The sequence below is a fragment of the Ursus maritimus genome, unplaced genomic scaffold (assembly GCF_017311325.1).
Source record: "Ursus maritimus isolate PB19 unplaced genomic scaffold, ASM1731132v1 scaffold_7, whole genome shotgun sequence".
In the NCBI taxonomy this organism is placed as follows: domain Eukaryota; kingdom Metazoa; phylum Chordata; class Mammalia; order Carnivora; family Ursidae; genus Ursus; species Ursus maritimus.
The window spans coordinates 56,606,616-56,632,963 of NW_024426885.1; the positions used below are offsets into that span (position 1 = coordinate 56,606,616).

The window sequence follows — 26,348 nt, forward strand, 5'->3', positions numbered from 1 at the left end:
ACTTAGACTCTTGTACCTGTTGGATCGTTGACACCCTGGGCTGGGCCACCACATGCTGGGCTTGGGGTACTGCTGAAGGAATGGCTGCAGAAGTAGTAGGAGTAGATGACCCCTCTTTTAGCTTCTGGATTCTGAGAAATGATTAAAATATAGATTTTAAAACAGACCTATCATCGTTTTTGAAAATTCTTTCAGAAAAGCTAGGACTATCATCACTTCTTACAGTTAGATGTACTAAAAATATTTGTTCAACAATGTTCCACAAATGCTTACATTTCTTTACTACACACTTTAAAAAAGATTTTATTTATTTACTTATTTGAGAGAGAGGGTGCACAGAGGGAGGGTGAGAGGAGACTGAGTGGGAGAAGCAGACTTCCCCTGAGCAGAGAGATGGATGTGGGACTTGATTCCAGGAGCCCGAGACCATGACCTGAGCCAAAGGCAGACACTTAACCAACTAAGCCACCCAGGTGCCCCTCTTTACTATACACTTTGATAGGCAATGTCAACAGGAAGGTGATGGGACGCCACTACTGTCCTTGAGTTAGTTGTTTCTCAGCTGGGGACTCAAGAATATTCATAGCTAACTGAGGTTCAAGACAAGTGCAGAAGATAATTTTTTGAGATTTTTTGTTGTTGCTGTATTTTCCTCTGTATTTTCCCTTCCCCTTCGATTCCAAGTGAAAGGCCAGGCTTTATAAACTTTTGCTTCTGGGATTTTGGCATGGCATAAAGCAGAAATAGCCTGAGTCAACAAGCTCTTCAAGTTTACACAAATTAAATTAAATTAAAAAGCTTATTTGAAGGGCAAGAGAGCCAGGAAATATTCATAAGAAGACTGTGAAAGGGAGATTATTTTAGTTTTGCTGTGGAGAGGAAAGACATCTGAGGATCTTGTCAGAGAACCTGACAAGAGGGAGAACCAGAGTTCAGAGGGGATGGCAACCCGTCTGGTTAAAGAGCTCCCAGTCTTACTAAGCGTGTCAGTACCCAAGCATGTCAGGAAGCAACAAAGCACTGGACTTGAAGGGACCTTGAAGTCTGGGACATAGGCCTCCCACCCATATCTTATGGGTAGATGACTGATGACAAGATGGGCTTCCCTTTTGTCCAGTTGTTACCTTCCTCTGCCTCAGCTTCTTCATCTCTAAAATGGGGAAATAATAATTCTTACTTCAAAGGGTTTTTGTAAGGGTTAAATATGGTAATTCATGTAAGATGCTTAGAGTAGTGTTCAATATCAAACATGATTTCTATGTCTATATCTATATCTATCATCTTTGTATAGCCACGGAGGAGGAAAGGGATGCCCAATAAGGAGTGATTGAATTTTTTCCCAGCCAAGAAGGATGGGGTCTCAGAAGCAGAATTATGTATTGATGCAGAGGCTATCAGTGTCCCCAAAGCATCCATTTTCTTTTTCTACAATAATAGAATTTCTGATTTCTTTACATGGCTATTCCAAATAAAGACTGCATTTCCTGACCTTCCTTAAGCTAGGTGTGGCCACAGGACTATTCTCTGGTCATGCGATATGAATGATAGTGATGTATGCTGAGCTAAGAGAAATGACCTTATAAAGGGGATGGGGAATGCCCTTTATTCCTGCAGTCTGAGACTAAGATGAGGCTATTCCTTAGAATGAGATGAAGCCAGAAGCCAACTGGAACCCAGTGAAATGTAGAGCCATTCTACCAGCCAAATCCCTATGTTTATGTAAATGGGAAATAAATATCTGTCTTATTTAAGCCACTGTCATTTGGGGTATCTATTACATAGAACTGAAGCTAAATCCTAATCACCAAAAGTAGACTTAAAGAAAATAATCAACTGAGATATTTCTTGCTTATTTAAGTTTGTATATCAAAATTCCTACCCATTAGGCTTGTAAACCATGTTATAGGGGCCTTGAGGAAGAAGTATGTATGTGCAATGGAGGAGGAGTTTATTAGAGAACTTGACTGGGTCTTGAAGGATATGTAGGAGTTTTCCAGGCAGAGGAGATAGGGCATTCCTAGTGAATAGCTTGAACAAAGGGGTGAAAATAAACCGTACATTGCTTGAGTGAGATGGGAGCAGGGTAGAGAGCCTGATGTGGCAGAAGGGAGTAGGAGGGAGCTGGAAAGCCTGGTTGATATTCTACTCAATCAGGCTTTGTGTGTCATGTTAATTTTTTTTTAATGTTCATTTTGTGCTTGGTTTTTTTTTTTTTTTAAAGATTTTATTTATTTATTTGACAGAGATAGAGACAGCCAGCGAGAGAGGAACACAAGCAGGGGGAGTGGGAGAGGAAGAAGCAGGCTCCCAGCGGAGAAGCCTGACGTGGGGCTCGATTCCAGAACGCTGGGATCACGCCCTGAGCCGAAGGCAGACGCTTAACGACTGCGCCACCCAGGCGCCCCTGTGCTTGGTTTTTATTTCCCCATAGATAATACATTTTTTTAAGTCAGGGAAATGAAGGATCAGAATTATCTTTTAGAGAATAACCGGTTGTGGTTTGGAGGCCATAAGAGGGAGAAAAGGGCTAGAGCTACCATAACGAAGTGACTGGCATAAAGAGGCAGGAAAGAAGGAGGAATTGACGCAAAGCCGCAAGAATGATAAGGAAGAGAGTTAAAAGGGAGAAATCATTTGCTCTGGTTATGAATTTTCATATCTGCACAAAAACTAAAAGCAAATTATTATTCCAAGGTAAGCATACACAAAGGTATTTTAAAGAATAAGATATGATCTCTGCCCTTAAGGAGCTTCCCCTCTGTAGGGGAGGACAGAATTTGCAAACACAAGTCAACAACTCTAACCAGTCTTCCAAATGTTGCTGTTTGTTTCACGTAATCTCAGGGAATGGAATTTGCATCTGTTTCAGGTCCCATGCCTTCTGTTCACAGCTTCCTCTGCCTGAAAATGCTCTTTCCTTCCTTGTTTGGGGGTGTCCACCTACTGTTCTTTGAAGACTCAGCTCAAGATCACCAACTCTGTGAAGCCTTTCCTGATCTCTCATTCCTTTCCCAACCAATTAAGAGACCTTTGTGCCAAGTCTGATACACCCTGCCCATGGTTACATCATAGTCTATTGCACTTTATTACTCTTACTGTCTATATGCTTGGTATATATCTCTTGCTATATTTGCTATATACTTCCCTCTAGTAGACTATGAGCCTCTCAAAGGTAAGAAATATCTGATTTTTCTTATTAACCATTGTGTCTAACGAAGTGCCTGGCATAGAGTAGGTGCTTAGTTGATGGTTGGGGAAAGTAAACAATGGATGGATGTAACTTTGTTCAGTATTCAGTGTAATTGTTTAACAAAAAGACTATGACTTACTCAGATCACTCACATATATAATTTAGGGTAACCATGTTTTATGTCCTTATGAATACTATTATTTAGTCACAAAACATGAATTGTTTTGGAGCACTGGGCTATTTGCTTTTTACTCTGTAGATATAAGAGTGATACAGTATGATGATATAAGTATGATGATAGGTGATACCTCATTTTTAAAATATTGGGAATATTTGGGGCGCCTGGGTAGCTCAGTTGTTAAGCGTCTGCCTTTGGCTCAGGGCGTGATCCCGGAGTTCTGGGATCAAGCCCCACATCGGGCTTTCCCGCTGGGAGCCTGCTTCTTCCTCTCCCACTCCCCCTGCCTGTGTTCCCTCTCTCGCTGGCTGTCTCTCTCTCTGTCAAATAAATAAATAAATAAAATCTTAAAAAAATATATTGGGAATATTAAAATTCCTCTTCTAGGCAAGACTTAAAGCAAAAGAAGTAGAGTTCTCCAAATCCACTCAATATTTATTTTTTGAGGTCATATCCTGGAGCCACCTGGAGCCAGCTTTTCAAGTTCTACTAAACCAATTAGCAGCTTTCTCAGGCTCTGAGGATGCTAAAGCCATAAATAGAAAATTAGAATTACCGATTCATCTCTTCCTTGTTAGGGTCCCCTTCTGAGTCAGAAGAAGAAACCCCTGGAAAAGTAAAAACAAGACATGAAATCTTTAAGATGATAATTTCTTAAACTAGTCCCTAGGCATTTGAAGACCTATAGAATTGCAGACCTAGATAGGAACCTAGTGATTTCCTACAGTAACACCCAATTTTACAGATGAGAAACAGACCCTAAGTAGTTGAAGGACTTGTTCAAGGTCACATGGCTAGTTAGTGAGAGTTCAAATGAACCAGCCTAAATGCCAAATATTCTTGTATATAAAACACCTGCTGATGCCTCTAACAGAGCAGTTTTTGCAGACATTTTATGCTGTCCATAAATTCTCTCGCTCTTGACCTACACAGATTAAATAAAAGCAGGGATTACATTGGATTCTAAACACTGTAGCTGTAGGTGGATGCTCTTCCGCCCAAGCTAATATTAACAGGTCATACTTCATCTTGGGAGTGGGGGTGTTGGAAGCTCTGTTGCCACGAATTAAAAAATCAGCTATCCAATCTCAGCACTGCTAGCAAAGCTTTGATCTCGGATTTACCTCTCAAGATAGTAAATTCCAGGAAGACATAACTGAGCTGAATCTGGAGGTATTTATTGTACTCCCAAAGTTTGAGGGTAAAAACAAATGAAACACTTCGATCATGCATTATGCATTAATATCATTATTCATACATCTATTCAGTAAATGTTTATCAAATATTTACTATATACTTGGTACTCCATAAGGTATTAAAGATATAAAAAGGAGTGAGACCGCCCCAGCCTTATAATCTAGTTGGTGAAGGAGCATTTCTACCAAAATAATACAATATTTACGTACTAAAACCTAAGCACACCGAAGGTATTATAGATGATAAACATGCTAAAGGATGATCCTCAGAAAAAACCCAGAGACGAGAGAAACTGGAACAAAAACTTAGGTAGCTATATAAGGAACACAAATTGATTTCTTCCCTAAAATTAGTCATACAGGTTTGGTACTGATGTAAAGGGCCTGTCCAATGCTCCCAGTGGTCTCCCTGCTTCTACCCTTGACAGCCTGAGGTATATTCTCAACCAGGAGCCAGGGTGACCCCATGAAAAGCTAAGTTGGATTATGTCACATTTCTGCTCAGAATCCCCCACAGCTTCCCATCTCCCTCAGAGTAAAAGCCAGAGTCCTTACAATGACCTACAAAGACCAGCGCGATCTGTTCACCTGCCTCCTCCCACATCTACCCCATCTTGAACTTCTGACTTCATCTGTTACTTTTTTCCTTGTCTCCCCCATCCAGGCCACGTTGGTTCATCTCTATACCTAAACACAGGTTCACTTCCACCTCAGGGTGGGTGTACTACTGATTTCTCTACCTAGAGTGGTTTGGCCTTGAATATCATTGTGGCTCCCTCCCTCCCTTCCTCCAGGTCCTCACTCATGTCACCTGGTTAGTGAGGTCTTCCCTGACCACCCTATCTGTAGAAGTACAACCCCCCTCCCCCCACCCACACACCCATGCACGTGCACGCTCACACAAATATACACATGTGTACTTCCTATCCCTTTCTCTTGCTTTCTGTTTCTTCTGTAGTGTTATATATACTGTGAGATACAGAAAATATATGTACTGGTCTCTGCCCCCAGTTCCCCAGAGCTGCTAAAACTCTTACGATTTCCTAAGTCATGAGTATATCTTGTTCTAATTTTGTCTTTGAACCCCACAGGGCTTCTAAAACTCTTATAAATTCCTAAGTGATAAGAGCACAGGAGGATCTTTTGTTCTAATGAGGTGACTCTGGATGGTTCCTAAATGGGGGCTGGTCACCAGAAAGACCAACGCATGATTAGAAGCTTGCTTGGAATTTTCAGCCCTCCCCATCACCCTCCTGAGAGGGAAGAGGGGCAGGAAGTGGAGATAGTAATTGATCATGCCTACGTGGGGAAGCCTCCGTAAAATCCCAGCAGCATGGAGAGCTTCCAAGTTGGCAAATGCATCCACACTGGGAGAGTGACACACCCCAACTCTACAGGTATAGAAACTCTTGCACTCCCCACCTTCTCAGACCTTACCCTATGTATTTCTTCATTTGGTTGTTCATCTGTATCCTTTATCATATCCTTTAATAAACTGGTGAATGTAAGCAAGTGTTTCCCTGAGTTCTGTGAGCCACTCTAGCAAATTAATTGAACTCAAGAAGGGGGTTGTGGAAACCTCCAATTTGTAGCCAAGTGAGACAGAAGTTGTGGGTAACCTGGGGGCCTAATACTTGTGATTGGTATCTGAAGTGAGGTAGGAGCAATCTTGTAGAACTAAGCCCTTAACCTGTTGGATGTGACACTATACCCAGGTAAATGGTGTTAGAAGTGAGTTAAATTATAGGACACCCAACCCCACATGCCACACACAGGTTGGAACTGGTGATCAGAACCATTTCATATACCTATCATATTACGTATTTTATTTATTTATCTCATTTATTTCTTGTCTCTCTCATTACAGTGTATATTCCATCTGTCCACGAAAATTTGTCTATTTCGTTCACTACTATTGTCCCACTGCCTAGAAGAGCGTGTGGTGCACTAGGTCCTTCATAAATATTTATTACAGATATATGTCTTACCAGTAAAGGCCATGCTCTGAGAGGATTTTGTTTTACCTTCTATATAAATCTCAGCAGAGGTTGAATCTGTCCCGTAGATGTTAGAGGCAAAGCAGGAATAGCGTCCTGTGTCTTCTTCGAAGGCTTCAGCAATGGTCAGCGAGTGCAGATTTCCTGCCTGGACGATATGAATGTCTGGGGAATTTTCAAGCTCCTTGCCTTCACAGTACCACCTGTGAAAAAGGGAATATTGCACATGACTCAAGTGTGAAAATTAATTACATAGATCCTCCAGATGTTCCCTAAGAAGAAAACTGTGACAACTTAGAATGAGGACATTAAATGGTATAATTTGATTGTAACAATGAGAAGAGTTGGCAGTATTCACACTACAGTGACACTTTATTCAAGAAATTGGGAAATGGCTCCTATTAAGAATGATACAACTGAGTGGGGGTACTGGGTGGCTCAGTCAGTTAAGTGCCCAACTCTTGGTTTTGGCTCAGGTCATGATCTCAAGGTTGTGAGATCAAGCCCTGAGTTGGGCTCCGTGTTCAGCAGAAAGTCTGCTTGTCCTTCTCCCTCTGACCCTCCCCCTGCTCTTGCACTCTCTCTCTCTAAAACAAATAAATAAAATCTTTAAAAAAAGAGAGAGAAAGAGAGATACAATGAGAGAAGATGGATGAGAAAGCAAATACAGCCAACCACAAGGAGCAGGGTCTTTGAGGTGGAACTTGGCTTCTCCTAAAAAGATATACAGCTTTCCATACTATGCATTAAGTAAGTGCTTCTTTGCTTATTTGGAGAGAATCTAAGGGATATCAAAAGTTCATGAGGTTGGGGCGCCTGGGTGGCACAGCGGTTAAGCGTCTGCCTTCGGCTCAGGGCGTGATTCCAGCGTTATGGGATCGAGCCCCACATCAGGCTCTTCCGCTATGAGCCTGCTTCTTCCTCTCCCACTCCCCCTGCTTGTGTTCCCTCTGTCGCTGGCTGTCTCTGTCTCTGTCAAATGAATAAATAAAATCTTTAAAAAAAAAAAAAGTTCATGAGGTTGAGTGCACTCATTCCCTATTACGAAATTTCTTCTGACCTAGTTAAATGAAAATTATTTTGTTGGGTTACTTGAGTCGTCAGAGTAGGGAGGATGGGTCATAGTCTTCAGTAGTGACCCAACTTTGGCAAATAACCTAAGTTAAGTATGTTTCCATACGTTATGGTGTTTTATTTTGATTCTATATACTTGAAGTTAGATCTTTTTATTATAGTTTTTCTGGCCAAAAATTTACATAAAATAATACATACAATAATGTTTAGGGGCGCCTGGGTGGCTCAGTCGGTCAAGCATCTGACTCTTCATTCAGTTCAGGTCATGATCTCAGCGTTGTGAGATCGAGCCCTGCAACGGGCTCCCTGCTCAGCTGGGAGTCTCCGGGAGATTTTCTCTCCCCCTCTCTCCTTCTGCCCCTCCCTGCTGCTCATGCACATGTGCTGTCTCTCTCTCTCTGTCTCTAAAATAAATACATCTTTAAAAAAATAATGTTTAAAATGTGGAGGTGCATAAGAGAAAAAGACATCAAAACTACACAAAAATACAATTTCTTATGTTACACGTTAGCAAAACTCTAAAAGTTTGATGAGTGTCATCCACTGTTAGTAGGAATGCAAAATGGTGCAACCCCTATGAAAGGAATACGACAATATCTGCCAAGATTACAGATGCGTTTATCTTTGGACCCAACAATTCCACTTGTGTGAATCCTTCACACAGATACACTTGCATGCATACAAAATGACAAATGTACACGTTTCTCATTTAAATAGTAAAAGACTGGTGTCCATCATTAGGGGTCCTATGAAATAAACCATGGTGCAGCAGCATAGTAGAACACTGTGCAACTGTGAAAAAAGATTGAGAAAGATCACTATGCATCGATATGGAAAGAACCCCAAGATACATAGTTAAAATTTGAACAGGAAGGTATGGGATAGTGAATATGGAGTGTTGGTGTAAAATATGTGGGTTGTTGGGGCTGAATAATCTTTCCCCAAAGGATATGTTGAAGCCTAAATGCCAGTACTGGTGAATATGACCTTATTTGGAAATAGGGTCTCAGCAGACATAATCAAGTTACAGTGAAATTACTAGGATGGGTCCTAATCCAGTGTGAATGGGTTCCTTAAGAAGAGGAAAACCCTATGTGAAGACAGAGACACACAGAGAAAATGGCATGTGATGGCAGAGGCAGGGATTGGACTGAGGCAGTTGCGAGCCAGGAACTGACAGGCACCACCATGAGCTAGAAGAGACAAGAAAGGAGTCTGCCCAGAGTCTCAGAGCATGGCCCTGGTGACACATTGGTTTTGGACTTCTAACCTCTAAAACTGAGAGTTTATTTTACCCAGTTTGTGGCACCTTGTTACAATAGCCCAAGGAAACTAACTCAGGGGACAAAAAATAAGGTATAATCATGCTATTTGCATTTGCATAAAGATCTAAACGAAAATCGAAAGTGGCTCCCTATGGGGAAGGAGGGGAAATAAGGCAGATGAAGACAGATAGGAGCAAGATATCTCACTGTACCCCTTTTATATTGTTTTCATTTCTTGAAATAATAATTATTCATCAACATCATAATAAAAAGTGGGGAGGTGTTACCACTATTCAATGTCAAAAATTAAGGAGTCCTGGCAATTGCTAATCTTTACCGTAATTTCAGATCCAGCCATTCAGTGTTTTAATTCCTCCCTCCCACTATTGATTAAGCAAGATTCCAAAGCAAATTCACCCACTCAACTACTTCTCAACAGTCAAGCTGTTCTCTACTCTTGCATAAATACATCATATTTACCCCAACATTCAAGTCTCTGCTCATGTTTTTCTATCTGAGATTCTCTTCCTCTGCTGTAAAGGTAACTCATCCATCAGTTTGGCTCAGATATCACCTCCTATACAAAAGACCTTTTACCATCAATTCTTGATGACTGTTACCTTTTCTAACTTAACTTACTTTTTTAACTTCACTTTTTTTTTTTTTTAAACCTGTACTATGTCATGCAAGGCTTGATGATACACTGTCTTTGTTATTCTCGATTTGGGGGATTTGTCTTCTTCCACCAATTTCACCAGATCGTAAATTCTTTGAAGGTAGGGAACCACTTCATGTGCTCTTGTACAGTTCTCTGTATATTCTCTCCGTTGGCCATCTTATCTCATCCCATAATCTCAATTATCACCTCTATTTGGGATTGCCTCCCAATCCGTCTTTCCAGCCCTGACTTCTGGATACCTCCTTCACTATGTTCTAACCACATCGATCTTTTTTCTACTTCGCAAACACATTAAAATATTCTCCACGTTAGGATTTTTTTCTTCCTGAAATCTTTTTTTTTTTTTTTTTTCTTCCTGAAATCTTATTCCCCAGACCTTTCCCCAACAGGTCCTTCTCATCAGTCAGGCAGGCCTCAGCTCAAATGTCACATCCTTGGGGAGGCCTTCCCTGACCATCCTCCCCTAATGCAGTCCCCTTATCCTCAGTCACTCTATCATACTACCCTCTTTTGTTATCTTCACAGTACTTGTTATCTGAAATCAGTTCACTTTGCATTGTTTGTGTCCACCCCCCCCCACCACCGGATTGTAAAGTGTCCATGACAGAACCTTATTAGTTTTATTCACCACTGTAATGCCAACACCTACAACAGTGCCCTGACACATGGTAGATATTCAGAAAATATGTGTTGGATTTGTTGAAAGACCAAATGATAGAAAGAATTGATAGTTAATATTTTGTAAGAATTTTGTTATTAAAAATTCATCAAATTCTAGGCCAGTTTTTGATCTGCTGTGACAGTGTTAGATGTGGCTGCTGAAATGGGTTCATAAATCTCCAAGGCATAAATCTCAATAAGACCCCAAGGATCTTACGGGGCACTTGGGTGTCTCAGTCAGTGAAGTGCCTGCCTTCGGCTCAAGTCATGATCTCAGGGTCCTGGGATCCAGCCCCGCGTTGTCGAGCTCCCTGCATGGTGGGGCATCTGCTTCTCCTTCTCCCTCTGCCCCTCCCCTAGCTCATGCCCTCTCTCTGTCTCTCAAATAAATAAATAAATAAAATCTTAAAAAGAAAAAGACCCTGAGGAGCTTATCTGAACAAACCCTCAGAGCATGTGTCGTCCTAAATACAGTGAACATCCAGTCAAATGTGATGGATTAAGCACGTCTTTATCTTTACTCCTCTCCCGAAGTGCCCCTAAAATGACAATAAAGGAATTTTTAAAAGGTATAAAGGCACAAGAACCAAAAGAATGAGAAGGGAGACAAGAGTAGAACTGAGACCTCAAGAACTTTTGGAAGGAGGAAGGCTGATTGAGGAGCCAGGAGAGTCGAGGAATCTGAAAATCAAGTGCCTGTTTGGGGATGTCATTGAAAGAAGCCAATTTGTACCGCACAGCCCTATAGGTTTCAGAATTTGGAGACAGGAGTTTGGGGTGTGGAAACACATGAATAACAGGGAAGAGAACTTAAAATAGGGTAATTGACTTCAAGTTCGGGAAATAAGCATTGGGATCCCCATGGCAGGTCACATCCTGTCTTCCGAAAGTTAGGGGATGTGCTGGGATGAAGGCTGAGTTGCTGGCTGCGTAAGCAGCTGCTCCATATTAGAACAAATGGACCTAATGGCTCAACTGTATGAAACGGAATATTTAGGAGACACTTTGTAAATTTATTGGAGAATTGAGACAAATTTGTGATAGAACCACAGAACTAAGCACATAAAAAAAAAAAAAAGACAGGAATCGACTCCAGGCCAAAACAAACAAACAAACAAACAAACAAACAGTGTACAAGCAACAAAACATTCATTTTACCCTACCTGGGTTGTCAGTGAATAATACTTACATAGTAAGAAGAAAGTAAATATTAACTTTTTTTTTTTGATAGAAAGAGAGAGTGTGCAAGTGGGCCAGATGAGATCAGGACCTGAGCTGAAATCAAGAGTCAGTCGCTTAATCAACTGAGCCACCCAAGTGCCCCACATAAAATATTTTTTAAACAACATTGTGATATGATTACATTGAGGCAGTGAAAAAACAGAGGTGCTGGTTGAGTAAAGGCGTGCTGAACCCCCATCTTCTGGAACAGTCAATAGAAAATAGTTAACATCTGTGCCAAGCAATTGTGGTACAAGCGCATTACAGTTCTCAAGGTGTAGTTCACATTCTGTGAAGACAAAGCTATTTTTATATAATATTAAAATATCATTTGCCTTTCCACTGTGTTGACATTTACACTGATGGTGCAAAAGCCACAGTGGGTAAAACTGCTGGTGCTCCAGCAGCACGAATTAGGGCACGGGCAAAAATTGACTTGTGGTCACTGTGTTCCTCACCTCCATACTCACAGTTAAAAAAATTTCAGTTTCACTTAAAAATATCCTCAGTGAAGCAGTACGAATCATTACTTCTATTAAATCTCAACCTTGAGCCCATATCTTTTTAACATTCTGAGTGGTGAAATGGGAAGCAACATAAAGCATTTCTCCAGGATATGGAAGAGCACTTGTGTAATTTTTTGAGTTGAACTAAGCATTAAATGCATGGAACAATATTTTAACTTGAAAGAACAACTGACAAATTATGGTTATTCAGACTTGGGTACCTGGCAGATGTTTTCTCACAAATGAATGAAATAAACCTGTTGTTTCAAGTAAAAATAGCTGATACCTTTGTTGCCAGAGAAAATATTGGAGTTTTCAAGGAAAAATTAAAGTTTTGGAAAACTTGTATCCCCCACTGTGAATTTAGGGCTTCCCAATACTTAAAGATTTTTGATAAAATCAAATGATGGTATCAATACATTTTTTAAAATATTAAATAATAAAATGTGTCAACATTCGGAAAATCTGCATTACTCATTTTCCAGATTACCAATGCATGATATTAGCCATTGAAAGTTCAAGATGAACGAAGGGTTTTAGTAGAGCAGAGTACAAAAGTTCATTGGTATGGTTGATTTCACATTGCAACTGACGTTTAAGAAACTACCGCTAGCTGAATGTTGATGTAGTGCCAAACGGGAATAACCGCATTACCTGAAAAGCCTATTGAAATATTCCTCCTTTTTCCAACTGAATGTATAAGGCCAGATTTTAAAATTTACTTCAACCCAACCAACATAGTACCACAAACTGAAGGCAGGAACAAATACGAGAAATCTAGCGGTCTTCTGCTTAGGCAGCCACGACAGAGATTTGCAAGAAATGTAACAGAATGACACTCTCCTCACTACATTTTTTCAAAGAAAATACAGTTATTTTTCATAAAATAATTTCTATTAGCATGTTCATTATTGTTATTTAAAAAAGAATAAGAAATACCTATTTAAAACAGTTTTCATTTCTAATATGATAATTATAGATGTAACTCACATAGACAAAACCTCTTTGGGGCCTCAATAACTCTTAAGACTGTAAAAGGGTCCTGAGAACAAAAAGTATGAAAACGACTGGAGTATGATTTAGAAATCTAGAGGTAAAGAGATAGGAAACTGCTCTATTCTTTAATGTTATTTGACTTTTTCAGCACTGTACCTGTATTAATTTGATAAAGCAAATAGAAATAATTGTTTCAAAACAAATAAACAAATCCCTTCCCTTATATAAACATTATAAGGTTATCTCACTTCCTTAGTTAATGTTTTTCTTCTTTACCAAAATGAGAGTGGAAACATCTAGAGCAATTGGAAGCCGGAACGCGATAAGTGGAATGATTCAAATGCCCAAACTCTCTGTCAGAAGCGTTTTTGTCCTACTCAGATGGCAGGATAGCTTCAGCCCGTCCCAAAAAACAATCAGTAACCGTCACTCTGACTTTAACACTGTGACCCACTCAGAAATAGCGCACTGGTCAGGCTGCCTTCTCAAAAAGTATTAAAATGTATCCAGCTCCCCTCAAGACTTTAGAAGATAAGGAGGAAAACACCCTCTTCAAACGTCTTCACAGGAGTGCCCTGCCCAAGGTGCGTGTTTTAGACCGCCAAACCCTCATGACACAGAATGACAGTGGTGCCAGACGTGATTCATGGCGCAGCAGAAATGAGTCAGTGATCTGGGAAAATAGGGCAGGTCTAACTGAAAAAGAAGGACCCGGCTTTCGTGCACTGAGGATAGCTTGCCAGATCTGCTGGTTTGGCCGGCTACCAAGCCTGGGAATGAAGACACTTGAAGAGACACATTTTCCAGATTTAACTGGATTTTTGGTTACTGCTGTTAGGTTACTATTTTATTAAAAATATGGATTGGATAAATGTTATGACTCATTGCTTTAGCACATTAACGACTTCTAAATGTAATTTGAATGTGTTATTCTGACTCACCAGCAATAATGCTCATTAAAAGAACGATTACTCAGAGCATTTCTTAAGCCCTGCCCCAGCCTTTCCAATGTCCCTACCTACCTCCTATTCTTGCCTCTCCATGTTTGTTTCCTTTCCTGACCTATCACTTAAATTATACAGTGGCTTGTACGTTTATTTGTTTAATATTTCTCTCCCTTACGAACAGGAAACACCACCGGAAGGAGATAATCATGTTTGTTTCTTTTATCACTTGTTTATCTGGTTCCTAGCACAGTGTATGGCATATCAGAGCTGCTCCAAGAGATGTTTGCTGTATGGATGTTAAATGAATGAATTCAAATTAGGATTATTAGAGTCTCAAGCTTGTTTTGTTTTTAATTTTCAAGAAGGTTTGGAGGCTATGGGGCGCCTGGGTGATGCAGTCGTTAGGCGTCTGCCTTCGGCTCAGGGCGTGATCCCGGCGTTCTGGGATCGAGCCCCACATCAGGATCCTCCGCTATGAGCCTGCTTCTTCCTCTCCCACTCCCCCTGCTTGTGTTCCCTCTCTCGCTGGCTGTCTCTCTCTCTCTGTCAAATAAATAAATAAAATCTTTAAAAAAAAAAAAAGAAGGTTTGGAGGCTAAAAAAGAACTTTCCTTGAATTGCCTTTAACCAGCTTAGTCTAACACTGCCTGATATCCGACGTGAAGGGTGTAGGGCCTAAAACAGAAGTAGTATATTTACTTCGTGACATCCTTAGCTCTCTCCAAGCATTAGAGTGACTCTTCCCTAGGCAGAATGCACTGGACTCTGGAGTATATGGGACAGTAAGATAACAGTAGACGTTTTCTAACAAAACTCAAAATTACGTTAGATTTTGCAACACAATTCGGTGTTCTGTATGTCCCGTTTGCTGCTGAGTTAACAAACTTAAGTGTTCATGACCAGTGGCTGTATTTCAATCATGGGGCTGTGGGAGTACAAGGGAGAGGATAAGACTCTACTTGAAATTTTATTAAAATTTACTGAGTTCTTCCACGTGGAAACTTCTTGGTAACTTAAGAGAAACATAAATAAGCACTTGGTTAATATCAAGATATCAAGACCTAGCCAATTTTAAGAACAAAGTGAGGATTAATAAAGTGAAAATGAAAACAATTCCTAAAATAATTTTTTAAAGGAGTAAATTACTTTGCATAGGGTTGACTGGAAACTTCTTATTGTCTCCTTCTAGAATTCTTACCTTTTCTTTTTCTCATACTACTTATTACTAAATTACTACACAATATACTTATTTATAAAATTTACTGTTTATCATCTATTTCCTTCACTTCAACTAGAACAGAATATGGCAGGAAACTGCTTTATTTACTAATGAATTTCAAGTGCCTTGAATAGTTCCAGAAGCATAGTGAGGGCTGAGTGAATTTTTATTGAGTAAATGAACAAATGAACATATCAAATTTTTTAGTTTTGTTGATGCAATGTACTTGAATCTTTGCAATATTGTGTATTTTAAAGTATAATTTTTTCTTTTCTTCTGTTTACTATGTTAATCTTTCAGAATAAATTTTTCTATACAAACCACTTTGATGGTGTTGATTTTGTTTATCCCAAGAATTCAAGTTTGGCTTAACATTATAAAATCAATATTCTTTACCACATCAAAAGAATAAAAGGAAAAAATCATATAATGATCTCAAAAGATGCAGAAAAATGTTTTATAACATTCAGCATCCACTCATGATTTAAAACAAATCTTAATCTTCCTAAACAAAAGAAACCTACAACAAAATCTTATGTAAGAGTGAAAAATGGAAAGTATTCCTTTTAAGATTCTAAATAAGACTAGAATACCCAGTGTCACCATTTCTTTTTGACATTGTACTGGAGGGCTTAGCCAGTTCAATAAGTCATGAAAATGAAATATAAGATACAGGACTGGAAAGGAAGAACACCAAAATCTATAGAAAAGCTCTAGAATGTAGCAAGATTGTTGGTTAGAAAAACCAATATTCAGGTGGGTGGGGGGGATGGGGTAACTGGGTAATGGGCATTAAGGAGGGCACATGATGTGATGAGTGCTGGGTGTTATATGCAAGTGATAAATTATTGAACACTATATCTGAAACTAATGATGTGTTATATGTTGGCTAATTGAATTTAAATTTAAAAAAAGAAAAAAATAGATACGAAAGTGGATTGCATTTCTCTGTATAACAAGCATAGAATGTAATTTTTTTAAAAAGCTATCATTTATACAGTATGAAAATGAGGTACTTATGGATAAATCTAGCCAAGGAGTTGTAAGACTCAGAGAAAAAATTATTTAGGCTTATTATTTAGGTAATCTAAATAGATGGAGAAATATATTATGTTCCTGAATATGAAACCTCAATATTTTATTTTATTTTTTAAAAAGACTTATTTATTTATTTTGAGAGAGAGAGGGAGGGAATGAGTAAGGAGTAGGGGCAGAGGGAAAGGGAAAGAGAGAATCTCAGGGTGACTCCCTGCTGAGTGCAGAGCCCAACTTGGGGCTCCATCTCACAACCCTGAGATCATGACCTGAGCTGAAACCAAGAATCAGGTGAACAACTGACAGAGCCACCGAGGTGCCCCTAAACATTATTGTATGTTTTATTTTATGTAAAAGGCAATTCCATGCCTAGGATGTTTATAATAAGATTGTTCGTACTAGGAAAAAAAACTAGAAACAAACCAAATGTACATCAACAATACAATCCCCTAACCTTACGGTGAAATGCTATATAGCGATGAAAATGCGTGAATTAGAATTACATGCAACATCATGGATATAGTTTTGGGAGAAAAAAATTCAAGCAGCAGAAGAATATAAACATCATGATTCCACTTACATAAAAAATTTAAAATATGTAAATTTCACTAATATTTAAAAAAAACTTTTTATTATGGAAACTGTCAAACATACACAAAGTAGAGATACTGTATAATGAACCACCATCCACATATCTCTTAACTTCAATACCTTATCAACAAATGGCAAATGTATTTCTTTTATATTCTCCCCTTTTTCCCCACCTTGAATTATTTTAATGTAAGTCTAGGATTTTGTGTCATTTCACTTGTAAATACTTCCATACCAATATTGTTTAGGGACGTAAAAATATGTTGTAAAACTATGAAGAAAAAATGTTAAGAAAAATTTAAAGACAAAACACAAGATTTGAGCTAGTGGTGACTTCTGAGAGGGGAGGAAGGGATTGGATTAGGAAGACAGCAGTCTTAAAAATAATGGTAATGTGGGCACAAGATATTTGTGCTATTATTCTTATCCCATGAACACACACACACACACACACACACACACACACATTCTTCAGTATCTATTCAAAATATGCTTTAGAAGATGGTTCAGACAATTCAGTCTGGTGATCTGTGTCCACTTTGGGAGTATATGTGAAGTCAAGAGACTGATTAAAGAAAGCTGTTAGGCAATGGCAAGAACTTCTATAGAAGCCCTTGGAGAGCTTGACTTATAGCCTCTGGAGTCTGGGGGCGTACAGAGGCTTATACCCAATTCTTGCCTCAGAAACTTTTAAGGTGAAAAGAACTTTAGTATTGCCCAAGAGGGAAGGACAAGAGAGAGGGCTTCAGTGGAAGCAGCCTACATTTCCAAAGTTCACGGGGCAAAGATGTGGGTTTTCCCATGGGCCGAGTGGACACCACAGAAACTAGCCTGGTGTTCCATCTCAAAACAGAACTCGCCTCAAAGAACCACCTACAAGGGTGAGGGGATTCCAGCAGAGAGTGGAAGGAGTGTACTGTGGGAGTGAGAACTGAGGAGCCGGTACTAAAAAGTTACCTGGAGATCGCAACATCTGGGTCAAGGGACAGAGTGTGGGGAAGGGCCCTCCCGCTGAGGAAGTCTCCGAAGAAACTGCAAACATTCTCAGCACAGCGGCAAACAGCAGTTTGTTACAACACAGATGTTTGGGCCTCACTTTTAGAGATCCTGATTCGGTAGCTATAAGGTGGAGCCTGCAAACCTGCATATTCACCGAGGTGCCAGATGATGCTGACCAGCTGGTCCAGGAACCCACTTCGAGCAGCAGATTCTAGGAGGCACTCAAAAGGAAGACCCTGCCCCCTCTCTGGACTGATCTCAAACCACTTCCTCCTCACTCTGTGTTCTGGTGACGTTAGTCCCTTCAATTCCTTAAAGTCAGCAATGGTCTTGCAGTCTTAAGAGCTTCAAATTTGCTATTCCCTCACCCTGACACAATTTTCCCCAAGCCCCACTTTGCTGGGCTAACTCCTAGGGATCTTTTATTTCTCAGCTTAAATACCACTTTTTAAGAAAACCTTCCCCAGCCTACCTACGAAGTTTGGTGCCTTTACTATATGCACCCTCTTCTGTCACATTTATCACAATTGTACTTACATAATAACTTGGGGAATTTTTGTTTATTGTCTATGTTCCTTACTAGACCCTAAGCTTCATGAAGGCAGGAATTTTTTTTCTAGTTGTTGCTGTTTTAATCTTAGTGCCTATAACAATACATGGCACATAGTAGGCATTTACTATTGGTTAGATAAATGAATGAATGAAGGCATCTAGATTTTCCCAAAAGGTAGAAGAAAAAGCCCCTAAATAATGTAATATTTCAAAATATTTGTATAATATTTTAGACTATCTATCATATCTAATTTTTTATAATTATATTTTTATAGTTCCCCTGTGCCATTTCAAATATCCTTTGTCTTTGTAACTAATTTATTTCCTGAGCATGTCATTTGCAGGCTACTGTCCAGAAGTAACAATAGCAAAACTAAACAGCCAAAGCAGGCACTGATGCCTGTAAAGGGTAAATTTGTGCCATTTCAAAAGGTTGCGTACAAGCAAACATACTTAGTGTGACCCAGCTGCACATTCCTGGGAAAAGAATTTGAAGGCAGGATACAAAAAGGGATCACAGCCATTTGCCGTGAATTCCTACAGACTCTTTCCTCTGTGGGTAATGCATGAATATGTTTCATTTTCTAAGGCACTTCCTCCAGCGAAGCCACGTCCAAGATGAACAAACTTTTCCAAAACGCTGCCTTCAGCGATGTAGGATCTCCCCTCTACAACACAAAGCAATTTCTGCCCGATTAACTTGGAAATCAACAAATACGCCAAAAACGATTTTTCAATTTGCTAAACCAGAGTTACAAGAGCATGGAGAGCATACTGGTTACACAGAGGGGCGACCAGATACAAGGGGAGCCTTCGGTTGCCAAGTTCGCTTATTACATTTTCTTGCAAAAACAGTGAAAAGGGTACTTTTCTGATGGACTGCCACGTTCCTATGTGGCAAACCAAAATGTCTCATTATTATTTTTGTAAGGTATTCTCTGGATCAAAAGCTGTGCTCCTGGGTTCTGTGGAGATGCCTCAGGAGTTTCAGGCTTCTTCCGCCCCAATGCTCTTCAATCTCAAAGGCTCTAATTTTATCCTTAAAAAGTGTGTGTGTGTCGGGGACGGGGAGATCGAGCCCCACATCAGGCTTCTCCGCTGGGAGCCTGCTTCTTCCTCTCCCACTCCCCCTGCTTGTGTTCCCTCTCTCGCTGGCTGTCTCTCTCTGTCAAATAAATAAATAAAATCTTAAAAAAAAAAAAGTGTGTGTGTGTGTGTTGGGATAACATGTAACAGATTCATTGCCAGGAGAAAACTGGGAGGAGGAGTTACTGCTAAAAGAATGTTGGAGAACACTACTCCTCTCTGGCACTAGTAGAAGTTAGTTCCAAGTGTTACCTGTTTATATATAGTCCCTTTGTAATTACAGAGATATTGTGTCCAGATTTCCCAGTGTCCAGGTCATTCCTTGGAATGTCTCCAGTTCCACTACGCTCTCATTTGACCTTCAGTCCTGCTTTACCAACTGCCTATTGGATATCGTCCCTCGGTCTCCTCAGACTCAAATCATCAACCTCCACCGTAAGTTAGTCACTCTTCCACTTTCTTAGTCCTTGCTAGTGACCCCAATATTCTCTCAGGTACCCAGCTTCAAACATGTGGATTAACGTTTTTTACTCATCCTTCCTATCCAGTCAGCCACCAAGTTTGGCTTGATTTCTTTTCTTCTAAATCTTACTCACAGCTTTTCTCTGCTTTCCCACTGTCCCCATTCAAATCCGATCAGAGCATCTGACGCCCGGGATAACTTCCACAGCTTCTTCAGCGGCCTACTCGCTTCATTCTTTTCAAGTCTATCTCATCCTTCCAGACTAATTCTACTTAAATGCTCCCTTTCATCTTGGTACTTCCCTATACACAACCTTATAAATGGTTTCCAGGTGGCTTTGAAACCAAGTCTCAACTATTCTGTTTTGCTTTCAAGGCTCTGCAAAATCATCTGGTGCTACTATCTTTTCAGGTTAGGTCAGTCTCTTCCCTGTCATATAAAAATAGTACTCTTCCAGCATCTGTGCCTTTATATGAGCATGTTAAATTGACCTGGCCTAAAAGGACCCATCCCTCTGCCTACTTCTTCAATCTTTTCTCTCGTCTTTGCTCACCTGTTGCCCCACGTCCTTCACATAGCCAAGTACTTGCAGTTCCTTGAAAACACTTGTCCTTAGACCTTTGCACTAGCTTCCTCCTCCACCCTTGGTCTCTTCAAACTAAAGGCACCTCTTTGTGAATGCTTCCTTTCTCCTGTACTCTAGGCAAAATAACCCCGTCTTCCTCTGAGCCACGGATGTGTTCTATACATACTCCTGTTATAGCCCTTATAGTACGATATTGCGACATTTCGATTATATGCCTGCCTGATTGCTCTTTTACATTGTGAGCTACCCTCTCAGAATAGTTGTAGACTTGGTTTCAAAACAAGGTCCCTGATCTCCAATAGCTCACAGTTGTTCTGTACTCCCAGTGAGTCACTTTAGTAATTCAACAGGTATTTGTTGAATGAATGGATGAATGAATGAGTAGATTTCTTCCTAAATCCTCTCACTCCTTCTCATCCTACATGTGTAAAGCCTTCTTTGATCTTTCTAGTCTTCCATCTCTTCTCTGAAGCCTGATAGTTCTTATGGTTTTGTACTATACAAATTTAGATGTTTTCTTTGATAGAATCGCAAGCTCCTTGAGGGCAGAGACACATCCTATACTGTCTCTGTTATTGCAATAGTCAGAGTGCAGAGCACATAGTAAAAATATATTTGCTGTCCAATTAATTAGAGTTATGTAAACTCTGGACTTAGGACAATAATGACAGCTAATAGAAAATTCTCAACTTTTTTGTAATATAATTGCTGCCATAAATTAAGTACTGATTCATTCAGAAAATATTTAGTGAATACCTAGGAATTTCCTGGCACCAAACCAGTGGTTGGAATACAGGCATGAATTCTATCAGTAAAGAAATTCTTCCAGGTAAAATTAGTATTGCTACACAGAAGCTGTGTACGTTTTTTTCACTTTTAAATTAGTAATTGGTTGGGGCGCCTGGATGGCGCAGTCGTTAAGCATCTGCCTTCGGCTCAGGGCGTGATCCCGGCGTTCTGGGATTGAGCCCCACATCAGGCTCCTCTGCTAGGAGCCTGCTTCTTCCTCTCCCACTTCCCCTGCTTGTGTTCCCTCTCTTGCTGGCTCTCTCTCTCTCTCTGTCAAATAAATAAATAAATAAAATCTTTAAAAAAAATTTGTAATTGGTTGATTAAGTAGTTTCTGAGTGACCACTAGATTACTTTGTTTTGGGGGGGAGTGGGTATTTTATAATTCTTCCTGGCTGATTTTTCTCACAAGAACACTGAATTCTTTTTTTTTTTTTAAAGATATTATTTATTTATTTGACAGAGATAGAGACAGCCAGCAAGAGAGGGAACACAAGCAGGGGGAGTAGGAGAGGAAGAGGCAGGCTCATAGCAGAGGAGCCTGATGTGGGGCTCGATCCCATAACGCCGGGATCACGCCCTGAGCCGAAGGCAGACGCTTAACCGCTGTGCCACCCAGGCGCCCCTGAATTCTTTTTTGTATCTGAGATTGTCACAGTCAAGAAATGGGGAGAATCAGTCCTGAATAATCTGATCTGGTTTTTGTGGGTTTTTTGGGTCCATTCTATGTTCAGAAATTAGTCGGTTGGACAAAACTAATCTAAGTTGTGTTTGTACTATAACTTGAGTACTTACCAGCTTACTTAGACTGACCAGATGTCACTGAATGATTTCCATCATGGTGCTGTGATGACATCTCACCAGCATTACCAACCAGACTCCTAGAGAGTGTCATCAGGCATACTTAGAATAGAAGGGTGGATACTGCCCTGTGTCATACAGTTTCAACCCTTTGTCATAGCTTAGGCCAAATGACTCACTCCTGATTTAAATTGAAGTTGAGTTTCTTGTTTTCCTGTTTCTTTATGCATTAGTTTACTTAACATTTCTTAATGACTACTATGGGCCAGAAAGATACAAAAGAGATACAAATGTGTTCAAGATACAAAGGAGAATCCCTGCCCTCAAGGAGCTCATTTGGATAACTGGATAGTAGTGTATATGTCATTGTAGAAATAATATTTAACATTGTGTTATGTTGCCTTTGAAAAGCAAAATTCGGTATATGAATATGTCTTTGGGCTAGAATCTCTTGAATTAATAGGTGAATATAAATAAAACTATTATTATTAATACTATTACTGTCCTATAATATGAATAATGTGTGAGAAAAAGACAAAGCCCTGTTTACACACCTAGAATAAATGTTAAATAGTAATGAAATCATTCTACTAGTAAATAAATGGTTAAGAAGGCAAAGTGATTGTTACAGGACTCTAAATACCAGTAATTCTCTACAAAAGCAACACACTTAAAGCACTTTATTCACATATTATTGCATTGTAATATTAGAGTTTACAAATGTCACCCTGGGGCTGAGGCCGGATCCAGCTTTGTGGGGCCTGAAGCTCATAAATGTGGAAGGGCCCCTTAAAAAATGAAATGAAATAAGACCACAAAATTAGGCATAGCTTATGCAAATGAGGAGCCCTGAAGCTTAAGCTTCATTTGCTTCAAAGAAAAGCTAACTCGTAGGCACGTAAAAGATTAATATCCTCTCTACTCATTAGCCATATTAGGGAAAGACTTGGGCATTAGGGAGAATAGTATTCATTAAGCTGCTATGAAAAAGTTGATAATACATACAATATATGTAAAATGAATCTTAAAATTGATCTTACTTAGCTACAACATAATTCTATCTTTATTCTATTAGTCTTTATCATTTGGCTTTCTTTAAAATTGAAAAAAATATCTCAAGTATTCATTGAGTATAGGTCCTAAATACGTTCTTGTTCTAAGCTTCAGGCTGCAGACCTGTGCTGTCCAATATCTTAGTCACTGGCCACATGTGGTATTGGGCACTTGAAATGTGGCTGGTGCAACCCAGGACCTGAATTTCAAATTATATTTAATTTAATTTAAAAAAAATTTTTTTAAAAGATTTTATTTATTTATTTGACAGAGATAGAGACAGCCAGCAAGAGAGGGAACACAAGCAGGGGGAGTGGGAGAGGAAGAAGCAGGCTCATAGCAGAGGAGCCTGATGTGGGGCTCGATCCCATAATGCCAGGATCACGCCCTGAGCCGAAGGCAGACGCTTAACCGCTGTGCCACCCAGGCGCCCCTCAAATTATATTTAATTTTAATTAATTTAAATTTAAAAACTGATAATTTCGCTGTTATGAAATTTCGAAGTATGTTTGGAACAACTTGAGTGCGTTAAGCTACTTTTTCAACTGTAAATGCTATGAAATCTAAATGCAGATTGAGTATTTCCTAGGAAAATTTGGCGGTCAAATTGAGATGTGCTGTTGTAAGTGCAGAATTCACCCTGGATATCTTGTTAATAATTTTTATATTGATTACCTGTTGAAATGATAATCTTTTAATATATTGATAAAAAAATACACATTTTAGAAGTTTATTTCACCCAGTTCTTTTTACTTTTTGAAAATGTGATTACTTGAAAAATTTTAATTGCGTAATATGACTAATATTATATTTCTCTTGGAGAGTGCTACCTTAGACTCTGACTTTTTCTCAAAAGGAGTATATAATTTTTGAAACCACATACTTACAACACAAAGTTAAGAGGATCAGGATAGCTGGAAAGCAATTACCAAACATTACTAATGGGATATTTTTTACCTTACTTGAGGTGGTGGGATTCCTACCACTATGCAATCCAACTGTACTCTGGTTCCTTCTGGAACTTCTCTGCTCCGTAACTTTTGAGTGAACCGAGGAGGTTGCCCCAGAGGTTCTTCATAGTACAGAGATGAAGGTGAAGACCCGGGGGTAGTGTCTCCACCAGCTGCCTCACTGGCAGCCTGCTCAGCTTCGCGCCTCTTAGCCTCCTGCCTTTCAAGGGCGTGATTCACTTCATTATCCCTAGTATCTGCAGGGATAGGGATGGGAACAGAAGATCTTTCTCTTCTTTCTGAGATATCTGACAAACTGGAGCTATTTTCCTGAGTAAGTTTGTTTTGAGATTCCAATTTACTCTTGTGGTTTTTGCAGGCACGAGGTCTAATCCTTTTGGAGCTATGGGCTTTGAAAAGGGAGGACAGCTCTTCAATGAAATCGGCAGCCTTATTTAAGAATACTTTTTTGGACTGGGTTTCAGAACTATACTGTGGTCTTTTTGCCTCCTGGGGGCTCTCTTTAGAGCTGGTAGGACCTCGAGAGTTATCCTGACAGAAGCTGGGGTCACAACTTGATTTAGGTGAGTGTTTCATCTGCTCAGATGGAAGACGTTTTCTAGCTTGAGTTTCATCTGCTTTCTCTAACGGATCGTGATTGATGGCCAGTCTCGCCAGATTGACACTTTCATCTAATTCTTCTTGGCTCAGGAAGGCCGAAAGATCTGGAAGGTCTTCTTGGCCTCCTCCTCCTTCAGCAGCTCCAGAGGGATTGCCAAAATGAAAAGGGTTGGAAGAAGGTTCTGCTCGACTCCTCTCATTGTTTCCCCGATGTCTCGTTTCTGCTAAATAGCTCTCTCTTAGAAGCTGAGATATGGAAGTAGAGGCTTCTATGCTGTCGTCTTGCATGCTGTCACAAAATAATAATAATAGAAAAAGTTGGGTCATTTCTAAAGAATAACAGATCTATAAGCATGATGCATTTTTAAGAACTTAAAGTTTGAAATTAAAAAATTGCCTAATGTTGATACTTCTACAAATTTACATTAAAGACTTACAGATTAACCTCAAATTGTAAAATGAAGAGGAACTGAATGAGATTGCCCTGAAATATAAAATAAAAACATGGATGATAGCCACTCTATTAAGTTCTTTAATACATGTTCAATTGTGAAAGCTATGATGTAACTACAGGTGATATGAAATGCAATTTCTAAGCATAATTTTGATAATATCAATAAAGGGCCTTTAGTTATAAAGACCTTTCATACACAGAGATTTGCTGTCCATGCTCTCCCCTTTACCTTGAATGCAATAAAATAATAGAAATTAAAAGATACTGATGATAGCATTTTTCATTTCATTCATTAAAAGGCCTATATAAACTGAGATTATCTCCTATGGTTTCAAGACTTTTTCATTCAGCTTCACCCATACTGGTTTCTTATTATTTCTGAAATATTCTGAAGTCACATCTGAAATACTTCAGAACATTTGTACCTGCTGTTGCCTGTACCTGGAACGCTCTTTCTTTCTTTTTTTTTTTTTTAAGATTTTATTTATTTATTTGACAGAGATAGAGACAGCCAGCGAGAGAGGGAACACAAGCAGGGGGAGTGGGAGAGGAAGAAGCAGGCTCATAGCGGAGGAGCCTGACGTGGGGCTCGATCCCGTAACGCCGGGATCACGCCCTGAGCCGAAGGCAGGCGCTTAACCGCTGTGCCACCCAGGCGCCCCTGGAATGCTCTTTCTGACAATGCTATGTGACTCATTTCTCATTTCCTTCAATTATCTGTCCATCTATTCTCTCCTTGGTGGTTTCTTCTTTATGGCCCAACATAAGATGGCAATCCCCTTCCAGCCTATCCTTTTTACCCAATTTGGTTTTCTCAGTACCACTCATCTCCATGAGGAATATCTGGCAAGTACATTTTTAGCAACTTTCATTTTCCTCCCACTAAAATATAACTTCCACCAACGCAAGGACTTTGATACCAATAAATAATTGTTAAACTAATGAATAAATTATTCTTTGAAATGGAAAAAAAATATACTGACAACATAATCTCATTTAGTTACCAAAAACATCAATTTGATTCAGCTCATGAAAATAAATAATGCTTTTGGTTTTTGACTAGAGACAAGTTGTTCAGATTCAATGTTGTTTATAGGTTCAATCTGCTCTTGAAAAGTGTAATGATTCAACCTTTTCAAATAAGGTATAATTAATTTAAATTCTACGAAAATATGAGTTAGAGCCTAGATTTTTAAAAATCTCTTGCATTAACATTGGTGAAGAGGGGATATAGGAGACA

General features: G+C 39.5%; 1 protein-coding gene across 2 annotated transcripts in view; it reads right to left on the reverse strand.

Annotated features, from left to right (window-relative positions):
• Positions 1-24,942, reverse strand: part of MYPN (myopalladin) — a 72,541-nt gene extending 47,599 nt beyond the window's left edge. Inside the window, exons 1-4 of one of the 2 annotated variants that reach the window (XM_008695942.1) lie at positions 24,041-24,942; positions 6,589-6,764; positions 3,925-3,976; positions 17-131 (exon numbers count right to left, since the gene is read on the reverse strand). In XM_008695942.1, the coding sequence (XP_008694164.1) occupies positions 17-131; positions 3,925-3,976; positions 6,589-6,764; positions 24,041-24,942 (1,245 nt within the window). Of the gene's footprint in view, positions 1-16; positions 132-3,924; positions 3,977-6,588; positions 6,765-13,238; positions 13,259-24,040 lie in introns of those variants that run through there. The other variant, XM_008695943.1, reaches the window with a different exon arrangement.
• Between the last annotated feature and the right edge of the window lie 1,406 nt (positions 24,943-26,348).